A 13,519-nucleotide genomic window follows, 5' to 3' on the forward strand; every position below is an offset into this window, starting at 1 on the left:
AGGTTTCTTTCTAACAAAAAAAAATGTCAATTATACTTACCACTTCCCTTCTTTCCAACACTGATTTCGAACCACAAGAAAAGAATGAAATCGAATACTCTCATATGTGTTCTAGACTTTGGCTTTTTTTTTTTTTTCCATTTTTCTTATTAAAAGTACTTCATTTGAAATTCATCTATCTTTTCTCATTCACTTGATGTTCTCTTACAAAGTATTCTCTAATGAAAGGTATAGCCCCATGAGGAGAAGCCTCTATCATGATGAATCTTGCAATGTATTGCTGATTAATATATAAGACAACTTGAGTAGTAAAGTCTTGTGCTATGAGCGCATAAGCGGGTAAAGAGTACATGTGTTGAGCCATCAAGGAAGTAATAACACCCAAAGAACAATGTGATTTATCTTCATTTTTTGTGCACTCTTATATGTGTTTTAATTGTTTTATATTAACAACAATGTAATTATCCACAAGAAGAAAAGAGAAAAGAGAAACGCAAGTCCCTAAGAATTTTTTGTCATGTGATCAGTTATATTTGGGGATAATGACACAAATAGTCTCTAAATTTTGGTTTAATGTGCAATGTGACCCATAAAATTTAAATATATTTATTGTTGTCCTTGAACTTTAATCCAATGCGCAATACCGTCTCTCTACGAAATTTTAATTTGTTCAATGTATTCCCCTAGACTTTTGAGTACATATTCAATTTAGTCTTCGAACTGCATGAAAATGTTCAATTTTGTCATTTTATTAATTCAATTTCAAGAACAACATTGAATATTTTCATACATTTTAGAGACCAAATTAAGCGTGATCCAAAAGTAAATTAAAAGTTGAGAGGTCATATTATACAAGTTTATGGGCCGTTTGAAGATCTCATTATATATTGAGCCAAAATTCATGGGCCGTTTGTATTATTTACCCTCGTATCTATCGTGTCATCCATATCGGAACTTTTTTTTCCTGACTCTTTTGTTTTGTTGGTTGGAATGAGGCCCAGATTTGCACAAACCAGCCCTTCAGTTACGCTCGTGGATTCGTTGTGGTTCTCATTGGAAGATGTGGCCCGATCTGGTCTGATCACAGGCTTCCGAACGCGGGTTGTGATTTTGGTTCAGCCCAGGGCCCTTCCCTCCACTCCTCTCTGCTCTTCCCCTTCTTCAGTTTTTACAACATACCGTCGTCGTCGATCCTTCCTCGGAGCCGGCGGAGGTTTTTGGGGGAGACCGAGCGAACATGTCGGTGCTGGTCGTGACGAGTTTAGGGGACATAGTGGTGGATTTGCATGCTGATAGGTGCCCTTTGACCTGCAAAAACTTCCTCAAGCTCTGCAAGTACGTACTGCCCTGTAACCTTCGTTTGTTGTTGATTGCTTCTTCTTCCGATCTCTTTTGTCCGTGAGTTTATCGGCTTTGGTATAAGTGTTCCATTAATTTTGGACACAGTCGCTGTTCTGAGGTTGTTCCCGCGATCAGTCTTCTTCGGCCGTTGTAAAGCCCGCTCATTTTGCCTTCGAATTCTGCTAATTTTGGTAGTGGCGTACTATATTTTTGTTCGGGAAGCAGGGTGTGCGTGATTGGCGGTTCTCCATGTTTTGGTGACGAGGAGAATATTAATCAGGAGATGCACCCACTCCTGAGAAACATGTACCAATCATTTTTTCGCTCGATAATCGTGCGCTCCATCTTTTTGCTTAAGAGTAGAGGCTTCTGAGGATTGTTCTGGCCTTTTCAGATGCATTCTGCGCACCTTCTTAACCCTTCCCCCTCCCTTTTGCTATCTAATTGGTGCAGGATCAAGTACTACAATGGGTGTCTGTTTCACAATGTACAGAAGGATTTCACAGCACAGACAGGCGACCCCACTGGGACAGGAACAGGCGGCAATTCTGTTTATAAGTTAGTGACTTTGCATTGTCGTCTTTTTTATATGATTGTGCAGTTTCTGATCTTTCATACACTTCTATGATCCAAACTGGAAGGATTTTATGTTGATCAATGGAATAATGAGTTACTTTCCCTTTGGGTTAGGACAATAACGCGGTGTTGTTAATTCGTATCACATCTTCTATTTCATTTTCTCGTGGGAAATAAAAGGAGACTAGTTCCTAAATTAAAGAAAAAAGACACTCCTCTTTCAGTGTTTTCTGTTAATATATATGCGTTGCACCCCTTATATCTTTCAGTTTCGATATAATTGGCACAAATGGTTCTGTTTCAGATTTCTGTATGGTGATCAGGCTCGCTTTTTCATGGATGAGATTCATCTTGATCTAAAACACTCCAAGACGGGAACGGTTGCCATGGCAAGTGCTGGAGAAAATCTCAATGCTTCTCAGGTAGCTTTATTGTGCCATTGGCTGTTATTTTGCTATTGAGATGTACCAGATACAACGGAGGCAGATGGTTGCACTTTTTGAATGCAGTGGCTTTTTCTACGTTCTTCAATTCTGTCATTTTCTCTACATTATCAGATTTGTATGAGCACTCACAAGCTCAGATAATGACTATTTATTGTTAATTTAAGTTGAAGTTTTGTTTCACTCTTCATCCATGTAACCAAAATGTTTCTTCTGGTAACCCTGTGCTTTTACAGTTCTATTTCACATTGCGGGATGACTTGGATTATCTTGATGGAAAGCACACGGTAAGATTCTGATTTGATTTCTCTGGTCACACTCGATCATCATTCATGAGTTCCATGAGATAATTAGTCTTTTCGTATCACTGCATTTCCAGTTTTATGAGTTCTGTTCTTTGTTATGATTCTCACTTTCTTTTTAGTCACTTCTTTGATGTTTACAGCAGCAACTTATGTGGAAGAACTTTTATTCATTTTAGCTTAAAGGAATTTCTTGTTCTTTTTTTTTTTTTTTTTTGGGGGCCCGGGGGGGGGGGTGTTGTGTGCCTGGGGGTTGATATTAGAATGGTTTTATGCTATGTCTTTAATAGGTTTTAGTCGCTCAATTGCAGATCTATATTTTTATCCTGTTTGAGATAGAGGGTGATGAGGTAGCTTCTTTTTTTTTGGGTCCACAGATGATCTTACCGCTTAAATCTAGTCTTTCGTGTTCTTTGTGGAGCCTGAGATATTATTTTGGTCTTCTGTACTTGCTCCACAATGTTTCTTTAAACATGGTCACTCTCTAAGAGGTATAAAAAGATGTACAAACTTCAGTAGGTACTTTCAATTGGAAATTGCAGCTGGCCATTTTGGCATTTTTATGACCCAAAGCAATATCAGTGTTTCACTATTGTTGAAAGGACAATAGTGAGGCCAGTTGTAGTATGTGAAATGTGACCAATTAAGGTGAGGCAAGAAGTGAAATGTGCAAATTTGATGTCAGTGTAAAAGAAGAATGTCGTATTTCTTTGGCTAGAGGAGTGAGAAGCAGGATTAGAAATAAAGTAGAGTGGGAACTTTGCAGTTGGCTGCATTAATGATATTATAGGAGAGACATTGAAGAGGCTTAGGGCCATTTTGGAAAATATTGGGCTCCGAAATTCCTTTGATTGAAAGCTGGTAAATAGCTGCCTCGGGCATTAGGCTGTGCAAAGGAAGGTTTTGGGCTCAAAGGGCTTTAAAATAATTTTACCAAACATCAAAACTTTCATTCAAAGGACTTTGTGAGCCCAAAGCTTTTTTTCAGCGTTTCGCTTGGTGACCTTAGTCATTCATGGAGCTGTCTTCTAGATGTACTAGTGAGAAGGATTGACCTGATGTCGGACTAAAATAAACAATGGTAGACCAATTGCCCAAGGATGAAAAAGAATGGTAGACCTAGTTATACATAGATAATGGAAAGAGAAGATAGTTGATCTGTAACCTGATACATTAAGGTGCAAAACAAAGAGTCCATATGATACAAAGGTGGTAATTTCATTGACTCATTATGCTGCAATTTTCATTCTGCTGAGTTGATTGAATTGCTTTTTGATACGTTTCCCGCAGACTTTTGAGAAAATATTTATTTTGTGCTCCTTTGAATTCTTGCTAACCATTTCATGCAAGTCTATGAGGTTCTTTTGCAAATTGCATTGTTCCAAATGGAAATTTTGGGTTAACTTTTTCCTGCTTTCCTCTTCATGAGACCATGTTCTCCTTGAACCACTCATTTGGACCCTTTAGACAGATTAATAATAAATAGTTGGAAATTAAGTGGAGCAGCAGTTAGATTGTGGTTTGCAACAACTAAAATTTTGATCAGGTTCCTTTATCGCCTGGAAGTGTCTTTTCTATTACATCTTTATGGACTAGTGATACGTGCAATTTCAGTTAGTAAATACCTATGTGAAATCTAGTTCATCCTGGAGTCTCTGCTTATTGGTTCAGTAATTCTAATTGAATACATGTAGGGGAGTCTTGTGAAGTCATTTCATGGTCGATTGTACCCACTGCTTTTGTACATTCTAGGCCTTGATATGGGGTTATAAATGTAGAATGGTGTAAATGGCTGGAGACTTTGTTCTATTAATATTTATTTCGGTGTGCTGTAAGTGTACTTAGTTCTTGCCTATCGTATCAGATTAATTTCTTGATTTTAGTGAAAAAAACTTGTAAATACTCCCCAAAAAAAAAAAAAAAAAACTGGAATTGCATATTAGTGATATCATTGCTGCATAAGAAGCTTCCTATTTGTTGAGTTGCCTATTTTGGCTGTCTGCATCATTGGTCATTTTGCGCTTGGGTTTTAACAAATTATTCATCATTGTTAGGTGTTTGGTGAAGTTGCAGAAGGTCTTGAGACATTGACTAGGATTAATGAAGCTTATGTGGATGAGAAGGGGAGACCGTATAAGAACATAAGGCTCGTTCTCTATCCACTCTCTCGCTCTTTGAATTACTATATGTAACTCTCTTGTTTATTTCTAGTATGGTTCCTATTGTTTTGAGCAGGATCAGGCACACATATATACTGGATGACCCTTTTGATGACCCTCCCCAGCTAACTGAGTTGATTCCTGATGCTTCTCCTGAAGGAAAGCCGAAAGATGAGGTGTTGACTGATTAAAGATTTTATTATCAGTTAGCCGCAGAAAATATGTGATTGCAAATACTCTGCTATTTTGGATCGATTACATGAAAATGTAATTGTCACCAACCGCTTCATAAAATTGGCATCTATTTAATCACATTGATAGAGATGGAAGTTGGACAAGAATTCACTGAACATGCGGCCAAAATTTGCTACTTAATGAGTAAATATCTGATGAAATGCAAGGAGTGGCTTATCTCTGTGACAGCTAGTGGTAAATTAATTATCCAGTTCTAAGTTTCTTAAAAGAAACACTGGCATGAAATTAATGTGTCCCCTCTGCCCTTTCTTTTACCTCCCTAGAAGTTAATTATATAGAATTGAGTCATGTTTGTTTCTCAGCATATGGTTTTGTTGCATATGTCGGAAGCAGGTGGTTGATGAGGTTCGACTTGAAGATGATTGGGTACCTTTGGATGAGCAACTGGGCCCAGCTCAGCTTGAGGAGGCTATTCGTGCTAAGGAAGCGCACTCTAGTGCAATTGTGCTTGAGAGTGTAAGTAAACCTGATATGTTTTTCTCATGCTGCTGTATCCAGATGTTCTCTTCATCTTCTTCACAAAGAATCCTCTTCTGTCTCATCTCCATTACAGATTGGGGATATTCCTGATGCTGAGATAAAGCCTCCAGACAATGTGCTCTTTGTTTGTAAACTGAATCCAGTTACCGAAGTGAGTTCGCTAATTGCCTAATAGGGGGTGATTTCTGAAAATCATTTTGAAAGTTTTCTTTACTACAGACGGTTATTGACCAATGGAAGGATTTTGCTTTCCCTTATGGTTATTGATTATCACTACACTTTACATCTGAATTCACTGTCAAATCTATTACTTCTTGATGCAGGATGAGGACTTGCATACAATCTTTTCACGATTTGGAACAGTGGTATCGTAAGTACATCTTGCTTTCCTGTGCTATTTTTATTGCTCATCGCTTCTTGTTATTGCTTTGGACGGCTGATTCTTATTGCAAAGCTAATGATGACAACCTTGACAGGGCTGATGTCATCCGTGATTTTAAGACTGGTGATAGTTTATGCTATGCATTCATAGGTAAAGTTATCCTGTTCTGGAATTGTCTTCTTCAATTGATTCTAGGCTGTGAAAAATTAAATGAATTTCTGAAGAATAGCACAAATTTGATGGTCGATAACCCTGTTGATATGAGAAAGCATGATATCTCGCATCAGCTTTTTACTTATGTATTCTAAACTTACCGGCCATAAAACGGATTGCATATGACAAAAGAACTAAGCCTTGTTTGGTCTGCTACATAGATCCTCTTTCTTATTGCGATAGACGTTGTATTGTAAGATATAGTGAGACCACAGTGAACTGTTCTAAAAGTTCAAGCTATTAGATGAAAGCGTAGTTTAATAATTTAAATATTCTATCACTCCCTCTTACGCTTAGTCTGGTCTTTTTGTCTACACTAAGTGTGAACATATTTTATTAGGGAGGTAAATGAGGCCTGGAAAAATTAGAACTCAAAACCTTCTACTCTGATACCATGTAAGTTATGGTGGGACCACCGCCACTGTTTCTAGTCTCACAATATCTTACAAAGTCATGTCCTATATCTTTTGTCATCATCTCCTTCTGTATCTTTTTCTACTTTCCCCAAATCTTGTTTCCATAGTAACATCTCATGGACACATCCAAAGTCTTTAGTCTTACGTTTGAAAATCATCTTAGACAAGTTTCTCTCATCTTATCCTTAGTTGGGCTAATAACCACTTCATTCCTCGAGGACTGCATATAGGGAAAAAAAAAAAATATCTAGCTGCTTCATCCTCTTATTTCATTTCAAATTATGCTAAAAAAAGATAATATCTGGTGCTTTTGTAGGAGAATGATAAATTGCATCTGTGATTAGTAAAGTTTTATCACGTCGGGATAAGGCAGCAAGAGATTGATCTTTTGCAATTTATGTACTTTGCTCGGAATCTGACCAAATTCTTTCTTTTTTTGCAATTAACGTGCTTCAGTGACTGAAGATGAAATTTATTTAGTTTAAGAACATCTAATAGTTATTTTAAATTCGACATTGAATATGTTCTAGAAGATATAAAGATGTCTTATAAAGATCTTTAATCTCTCATAAGCTAAAGATCCCATTCTTGGGTTCCCATCTTGTTTTATTGGTCGTGTCACATAACGATTCTGATAAAGGAAAGAGTTAATAATAATCACGTTAATGTTCTTTTGCCAGAGTTTGAGAACAAAGATTCATGTGAGCAGGCATATTTTAAGGTACATTGATTCGACTACTTTTGCAACTTGCCATATTTCCGTCTTATATGTTCCCTTTGATTGACTTTACTTCTTATTTGGGGGTTTTTATGCGTTTGTGCATTTTATTTTGCTGTATTTGGTTGTCACTTTCCCGAAATTGTTGGTTTCTGTATCCTTATGAATTTCAAGGCAGTGTCGTTCCTCTCTTTCTTTTATTTGTGACATTGCAAGAGAGTTGAATATTTCTTCATTGTGTCTGGTTCCTACTTCCACCCATTGCATCTCCTCCCTAGAGGTACTGAGAGAAAAGGAGCTTAAAATATAAATCTGTGGGCATCTCATCCCGGGAAGGGATGAGTGTCTATGTATCTGCTTCAGTTCTGTGTGGAAACATCACTACGAGGATCTGTGTCCTCCTTAGTTGATATACTAGTTATGGTCATTCGAAAAGAAGCCTTTCCAAGTGAGAAGAGTCATTGTGTGTGAACTTGAACTTGAGAAAATATTAGGTAGTCCTGCCTCACCACGTCAGCGTAGTCCCAGGCCACTCAGTGATCGACACATGGCGCCACATGTCGAAGTTGGCCCCACTTGTCAGTCTTCTGTCTCTCTCTTCTGCACCTTGCATTTCTCCTATTCTTCATCGTTTCTTTCTCTTCTTCTTCCTTTCTTCCTTTCAGCCACCGCCACTGTCAATAGCCATGCCCACGAAGCCCCCACCACCAATTACCGCAACCTCATGCTGGCCTTTGCCTGACTGTGAATTGGATTTTTTTTTCTCTTGTGGAGTTACGGCAGGGGCCGTGCTGAGTTTCTTCCTATTGGGGTTTGTTTCTTGTGGTTCTGAATGGTGAGAAAATTTTAGTTTTTCTTGGGGGTTTAAGATGGTTGTGGAATTAAAAGGAAGATTTTGATGGGCATCTTGATTTCAGTAGATTACGACCCATAAAATTTATATGTATAACTGGTGGATTGATATTATCTTGATTGGTAACCTATCTATTCCTCTGCCAACCAAAGTGACTCCTTCCTTTCCATCTTACATCTGTCCATGCTTCATTAGACAATATTAATAAATCGGAAACCAAATCGAGTTGTGGTTCTTATATCATTGGAGCCTTCAGCCACTTGAGCTTTGTTCAAATGCACTTCAATATGATCTTGCAGCATCTCCATGCTTCAAGAGTTTCACCACTTTCTTTCTTGACTTGGTGGAATTTTGCATACGAACTTCAATTTCCCTGAAATCGAGAGATATGAGGTTCATAAGAAGTCATGATACACTCTCGGCACGTGTACTACTCTAAGAGCTGGAGTTCTCTATTCATCTGCAGATTGATCCTTCTCTTTACAAGGAAAAAGTGTGAGAACAAACCCGATTCCCACTTCTCAAGTATTCAAAACCTATGTAGACATCTCCTAAAAGCTTCTCAATCCACTATATTTGCCCTCATCAAAGCTGTCTGGCCAATAGTTGTCTATGAAAAGTTTAGGTCATCCTATGTGTATCACTTACTATCCACTTTGCAAACGGGGTCAGATTCCTCGATGGTTGTGATTCCTTAGCAAATTTAATTCTTTGGTCTCATCAACTTTAAAGCAGGAAGACTGCATCAAAACTTTGAAGAGCTAGGGATTTACTCTAGGCCCCGAAGAAAATTGGGTCATAGGCGAGGACTATACAGATGATGTTTGCTTTGTCTCCTTTGTTCTTATATCAAAGGCATTGAGACTTCTGTTCTTCATCTTGGTTCAGTTATTGCTTGAACTGCCACTTTTAAAAGCAACAAGAGGAATGAGATGAAGTAGATGAGAGGCTGAGGATACTTGTTTTCAGGGTGGGTTTATTTGTGGAAAACTGCTTATAGGAGGAAAATATTTTCCTTTTAAATTATTTTCAGGGAAAATGATTAGTTTTCAGTTATTTGGTGGTGTACAGAAAAAACTTTTCAATGTTTAGACCTTTATTTGAAAAGTTATTCTGTCCGTTATAAATGTATTTTGTTTCCTATATAATGTACTTGAAATCCTCGCTAAAATACTCTGCTATATGAAGCACAAATTTCAAGTTTTTTTATTATCAAAATAAAGCAACCTAAATAAAGATGCCAAAAAAATAGAAAGGATTAAAAATTAACAAAGTTAACATCTCAGTGCTTATAATAACCTCACCCGAGAATAGTTCTCATTACGTATAGAAAAGAGCTTGGGAAAGTGATTTCTCCCATATAGACTACATAAACAAGCGAATAGAAGCCACCCACCCATGGGTGGCTTAGTTGGTTGGGGCGCACTTGAGATTGTGTGGTTAGGCACACTGATCCCAGGTTCGATTCCCCAGGTGAGCACATGTGATTTAAGTTGGGGGCCATAGCGGTGAGTTGTTGTGCTAGTCTCTCCCGAAGAATAGTCGAGGTGGGCACAAGTTGACTCGAACACCTTGGTTATAAAAAATAAAATAAAAACACACACAATTGAATAGAAACCAAAAAAAAAAAGAAGTGCGGTTTTTAACTATTAGGTTAGGCTCAAGAGTAGACATGGCTGGTTCGGCCGAACCGCCGATTCTGGTTCCACAAAAAGGTGGAACCGAACCGCCGGTTCCCGAGCCCAACAGCTCTTTCCCCCGAGCCTCCCCCTTTTTTTTTTAAAACGGGTCGGAACCGGCCCTCGGGGCCGGTTCCGGTTCGGTTCGAGTTGGAACCGTGGGCCCAGTCAACAGGCTGGTTGACCGGGCCCACGGTTCCATTTGGCCATGTCTACTCGGGAGCTACTCAAACTCAAAAACTATCTAGCTGTGCTCGAGTGGTGCTGATCCATTATTCAATCTATCAAACTCAAAAACTATCCAGCTGAGATCGAGTAATATGGCTGTCAAGCTCGAGCATGTCGTGAGTAACATGACTTATTTACAACTTATCCTGTGGGTTTCTTTATGTCATTATACAATTGTGAAACCTACAAGTTGGTTTCCATGTTTTTGTTCTTCACCAATTTTTTCATGGTTTTTGCTGATTTCAGAGATGCCTCTGCAACAGTTGACTGCTGTTGTAGGATAGAACGATGTACATACTTTATATATCTCAAAGACCAAGCAGGATTAAATATATCAAAATGGCTCATTTGGGAGAGCAAATGAAGGGGAAATAGGACAATTAGGGAGATCCCTTAAGGAAAGCGTGAAGTTACACATTGGTTTATACTGATCTTGGGATGGGTGACTTGGCTCATTATATTCTTAATTTTGATTGCTTTTGATTCTAACTAAAAGTGGTGGCATTGTTTATTCTCTCTGGTTTAAAAAGCCATCCCTAATTTGTCAAATAAGTTCTTGTTGCGTGTGACACATCTGTTATGTTTGTCTGATATGTCATGGCAGATGGACAATGCCTTGATTGATGATAGGAGGATAAAGGTGGATTTTAGCCAGAGTGTTGCAAAACTTTGGTCCCAGTACAGACGAAAAGATAGCCAAGCGGCTAAAGGTAAGGCTGCACTCAAACTCTGTGGGGTTTCTCACTGCTTTCAGGCGATTATTATCTTTAATGGTGAAAATTATGTTTATGTCCAACTTTGTTTGATGGGGGAGGAATTGATGCATTTCCTCTTTAAGTGGCCATTACGAATTCTCTGTGTGTAAGGTTTGGTTTATTACGATATGCAACTTGAGGAGTTGTCAGCAGTGGCAAGCTCCTAAGACAGTTGTGTTTCCCTGAGTTAAATTTGTTAAGGCAGAATTTCAGGAGAGAATGGGACAGCATGTATTCATCTTAGTGCATGAAAAATTGCAAATAGCCTTTTAGTGGTCAAACAAGCATAGTTGAGGACTAAATTAAGTTCCATACTTGTATCTGTTAATTAGCAAATGCAGATTATGCAGGCCTTAAATCGAGCCTAGTTTTATGATGATCTAGTCAAACCTGTCGTTTTGCATGTTCTTTTGTGCCCTCCAACGAATCATGCGACTCCAGTGGTCAGATTGGCAATTTGCTTGCTTTTGCTTTGTGAAAGCTTATCCTTCTTTTGCTCGTCATTCAAATACGATGTTTGCCTGTGCGGGATCTAGGATTACATGGGGACTATGCTTAACGTTGGTTGTAGTCTATGCTTACTGTGGATATATGATGATCAACGTCATTTGTATTTATTGTTTCTTATAATAGACAACTCTTGGATTATTGTCTGTAGGAAAAAGTTGCTTTAAATGTGGGGCTTCGGATCACATGGCCAGGGAATGTAGCGGAAGCTCCACTAGACAGCCACCTTCAAAGTACATTCTGAAGGAGGACAACGCACAGAGGGGGGGAGATGACTCTAGGTTTGTTCCTGACAGTGCCTCTCTTTCTCTCTCTCTCTCAATCAACCCCCTCCCTCTCCCTCAGTGTGTGAGTGGATATGTGTGTGGGGCTGGCATGCATTTGTGTGCCTTTGCATGTGTGATTCTGACAGCCTAATTCCTCTTTAGGTATGAAATGGTCTTTGATGAAGATGCACCAAAAAGTCCAAGTCATGAAAAGAAAAGGCGAGGCCGAGATGACCAGGATGATAGACATAAGATGAGCAGGCGAATTGCGGAGGACACAAAATTCGGTGATAAAGAAATGAGGCACTCTGTTGATAAGCATAGGCAGAGTGAAAGAAGTAAGCATAGAGAGGACGAAATGAGTCGAGATGGTAAAGCTAGTGAAGCTGGTAGGAGAAGGATTGACAGGGATTATCCGGAAGAGCTGAGAGACCGAGAGAAAAATATGGAGAGACACAGAGACAGAGATGGTAACAGAGGTGATTATCGAGATTATAAAAAGGGAAGAGCAGATATTGAGAATCATAAAGACAGGAGAGGTGGTGAAAACTATAGTAGAAAGGGTGCTGCTTATGATGATGGCCGTGAAGTTGGGGGAGCTGCTAAGAGAAAAGATTCCGATGATGATCACCATGCAGATAGGAGAGGGTATGGAGAGTCTAGGAAGGGAACAAGAGATGAAGATGGCGATGGACGGGGAAGGAGGGATGACCCTAGTTACAGGAGAAGCAATGGTCACAAAGATAGCTTCAATGGTGGAAGGGAAGAGCAGAAGTATAGAAGTCGAGAGACAGATGGCAAGAGTCATCAGGAGAGAAGCCATCGAGGCGCTAGCAGGAGATGAAGATATGACACACCGCCAGAGCACAAAGACATTTCTGAAGATGAACAGGTCAAATGACAATTCTTCTTGAGCTCCCTTGTAGGGATTATGCCCTACGAGAGGCAATGTAGATCAGCGTGCTGCATAACTTTAAATAGCTGATGTCCAATATCCTGGTTTTGATTGGATCATATTGCACTCATCATTCTCACCCTTTGATTGTGCCTCATGGTAAAGATTTTGGAAAGTTATCATAGAACCCAGTCACATCATCCTTTCTACTCCAAAAGTGTCCATGTGCTGGTTACAAGGCCGGCAGAGCTGCACATTGCCAGTGTGACATACAATGCTAGGTAAGTTTAACGTCGCTCGCTTCAATTGGCCATGCCATTTGTCGCTGTCATATGGTGTAACCTTCACGTCATAAGCAAAATTACCCAAAAAAGTCTTATACATGCTATATTTTTATCAATTCAGTCTTAAATTTTTCAAGTTCAAAGTTTAATAGTAATCTAAATGGCCATAACTACTCGTTAATATGTGAACTGTCTACGTGGAGCGTCTTTTTTTTTTTTGTCAGAGAAGTGACAGGTGGTTGAGGTTGTCAACGGCGTCACATTGTTTAAACATGAAGTTTTTAAATGTCCTTAAAAACAAGTATATGTGTTTCCTTTCACATAATAGCTTAAGTTTTCGGTTGACCGGATTCGTGCTCTGTGTGTCTTGGGCGTCTTGGGCGTGATAGATATTCTACGATGGGCGCCGATACCGAACAGTCCATTTCCAAAACACGAGGCCTGTGGCGATTGGATTCGAGTTTCTCGAGGACATATACCTCCAAATTAAACCAAACAGAAAGGCCAATTCGGGTCTCACGAATGATTTGGTCCGTTAAAACATCATCGAGCGAATGTGGATGTGGGTTTCTAAGGCCCTTTTTGTCCGTCCCCAAGCAAAATCAATAATCTCAGGAGCAAATGGAGGGGCCCGCGTGGGCCCCCAGGAACATGGTGGGACGACATATCGATCCGATCTCCATCGTATCGTCACGTCAAGTCACGACGGGCATTACGTGTTCAATCTTGGCGAGAACCTCACTCCAAGATGTGTGTTTTCCGTGTTC

The 13,519-nt window shown here is 39.3% G+C and overlaps 1 protein-coding gene across 1 annotated transcript; it reads left to right on the top strand.

Annotated features, from left to right (window-relative positions):
- The first annotated feature begins 1,089 nt into the window (after positions 1 to 1,089).
- LOC115738681 (peptidyl-prolyl cis-trans isomerase CYP59) lies at positions 1,090 to 12,668 on the top strand. Its single transcript, XM_030671386.2, has 14 exons — positions 1,090 to 1,335; positions 1,795 to 1,899; positions 2,222 to 2,339; positions 2,597 to 2,647; positions 4,717 to 4,808; positions 4,898 to 4,997; positions 5,410 to 5,532; positions 5,630 to 5,707; positions 5,880 to 5,926; positions 6,033 to 6,088; positions 7,248 to 7,288; positions 10,650 to 10,755; positions 11,459 to 11,588; positions 11,736 to 12,668. Exons 1-14 carry the CDS (start codon positions 1,238 to 1,240, stop codon positions 12,415 to 12,417), a joined length of 1,827 nt encoding a protein of 608 aa, XP_030527246.2. The 5' UTR covers positions 1,090 to 1,237; the 3' UTR covers positions 12,418 to 12,668.
- The last annotated feature ends 851 nt before the right edge of the window (positions 12,669 to 13,519 follow it).

This window comes from Rhodamnia argentea, chromosome 2 (assembly GCF_020921035.1).
Source record: "Rhodamnia argentea isolate NSW1041297 chromosome 2, ASM2092103v1, whole genome shotgun sequence".
NCBI lineage: Eukaryota > Viridiplantae > Streptophyta > Magnoliopsida > Myrtales > Myrtaceae > Rhodamnia > Rhodamnia argentea.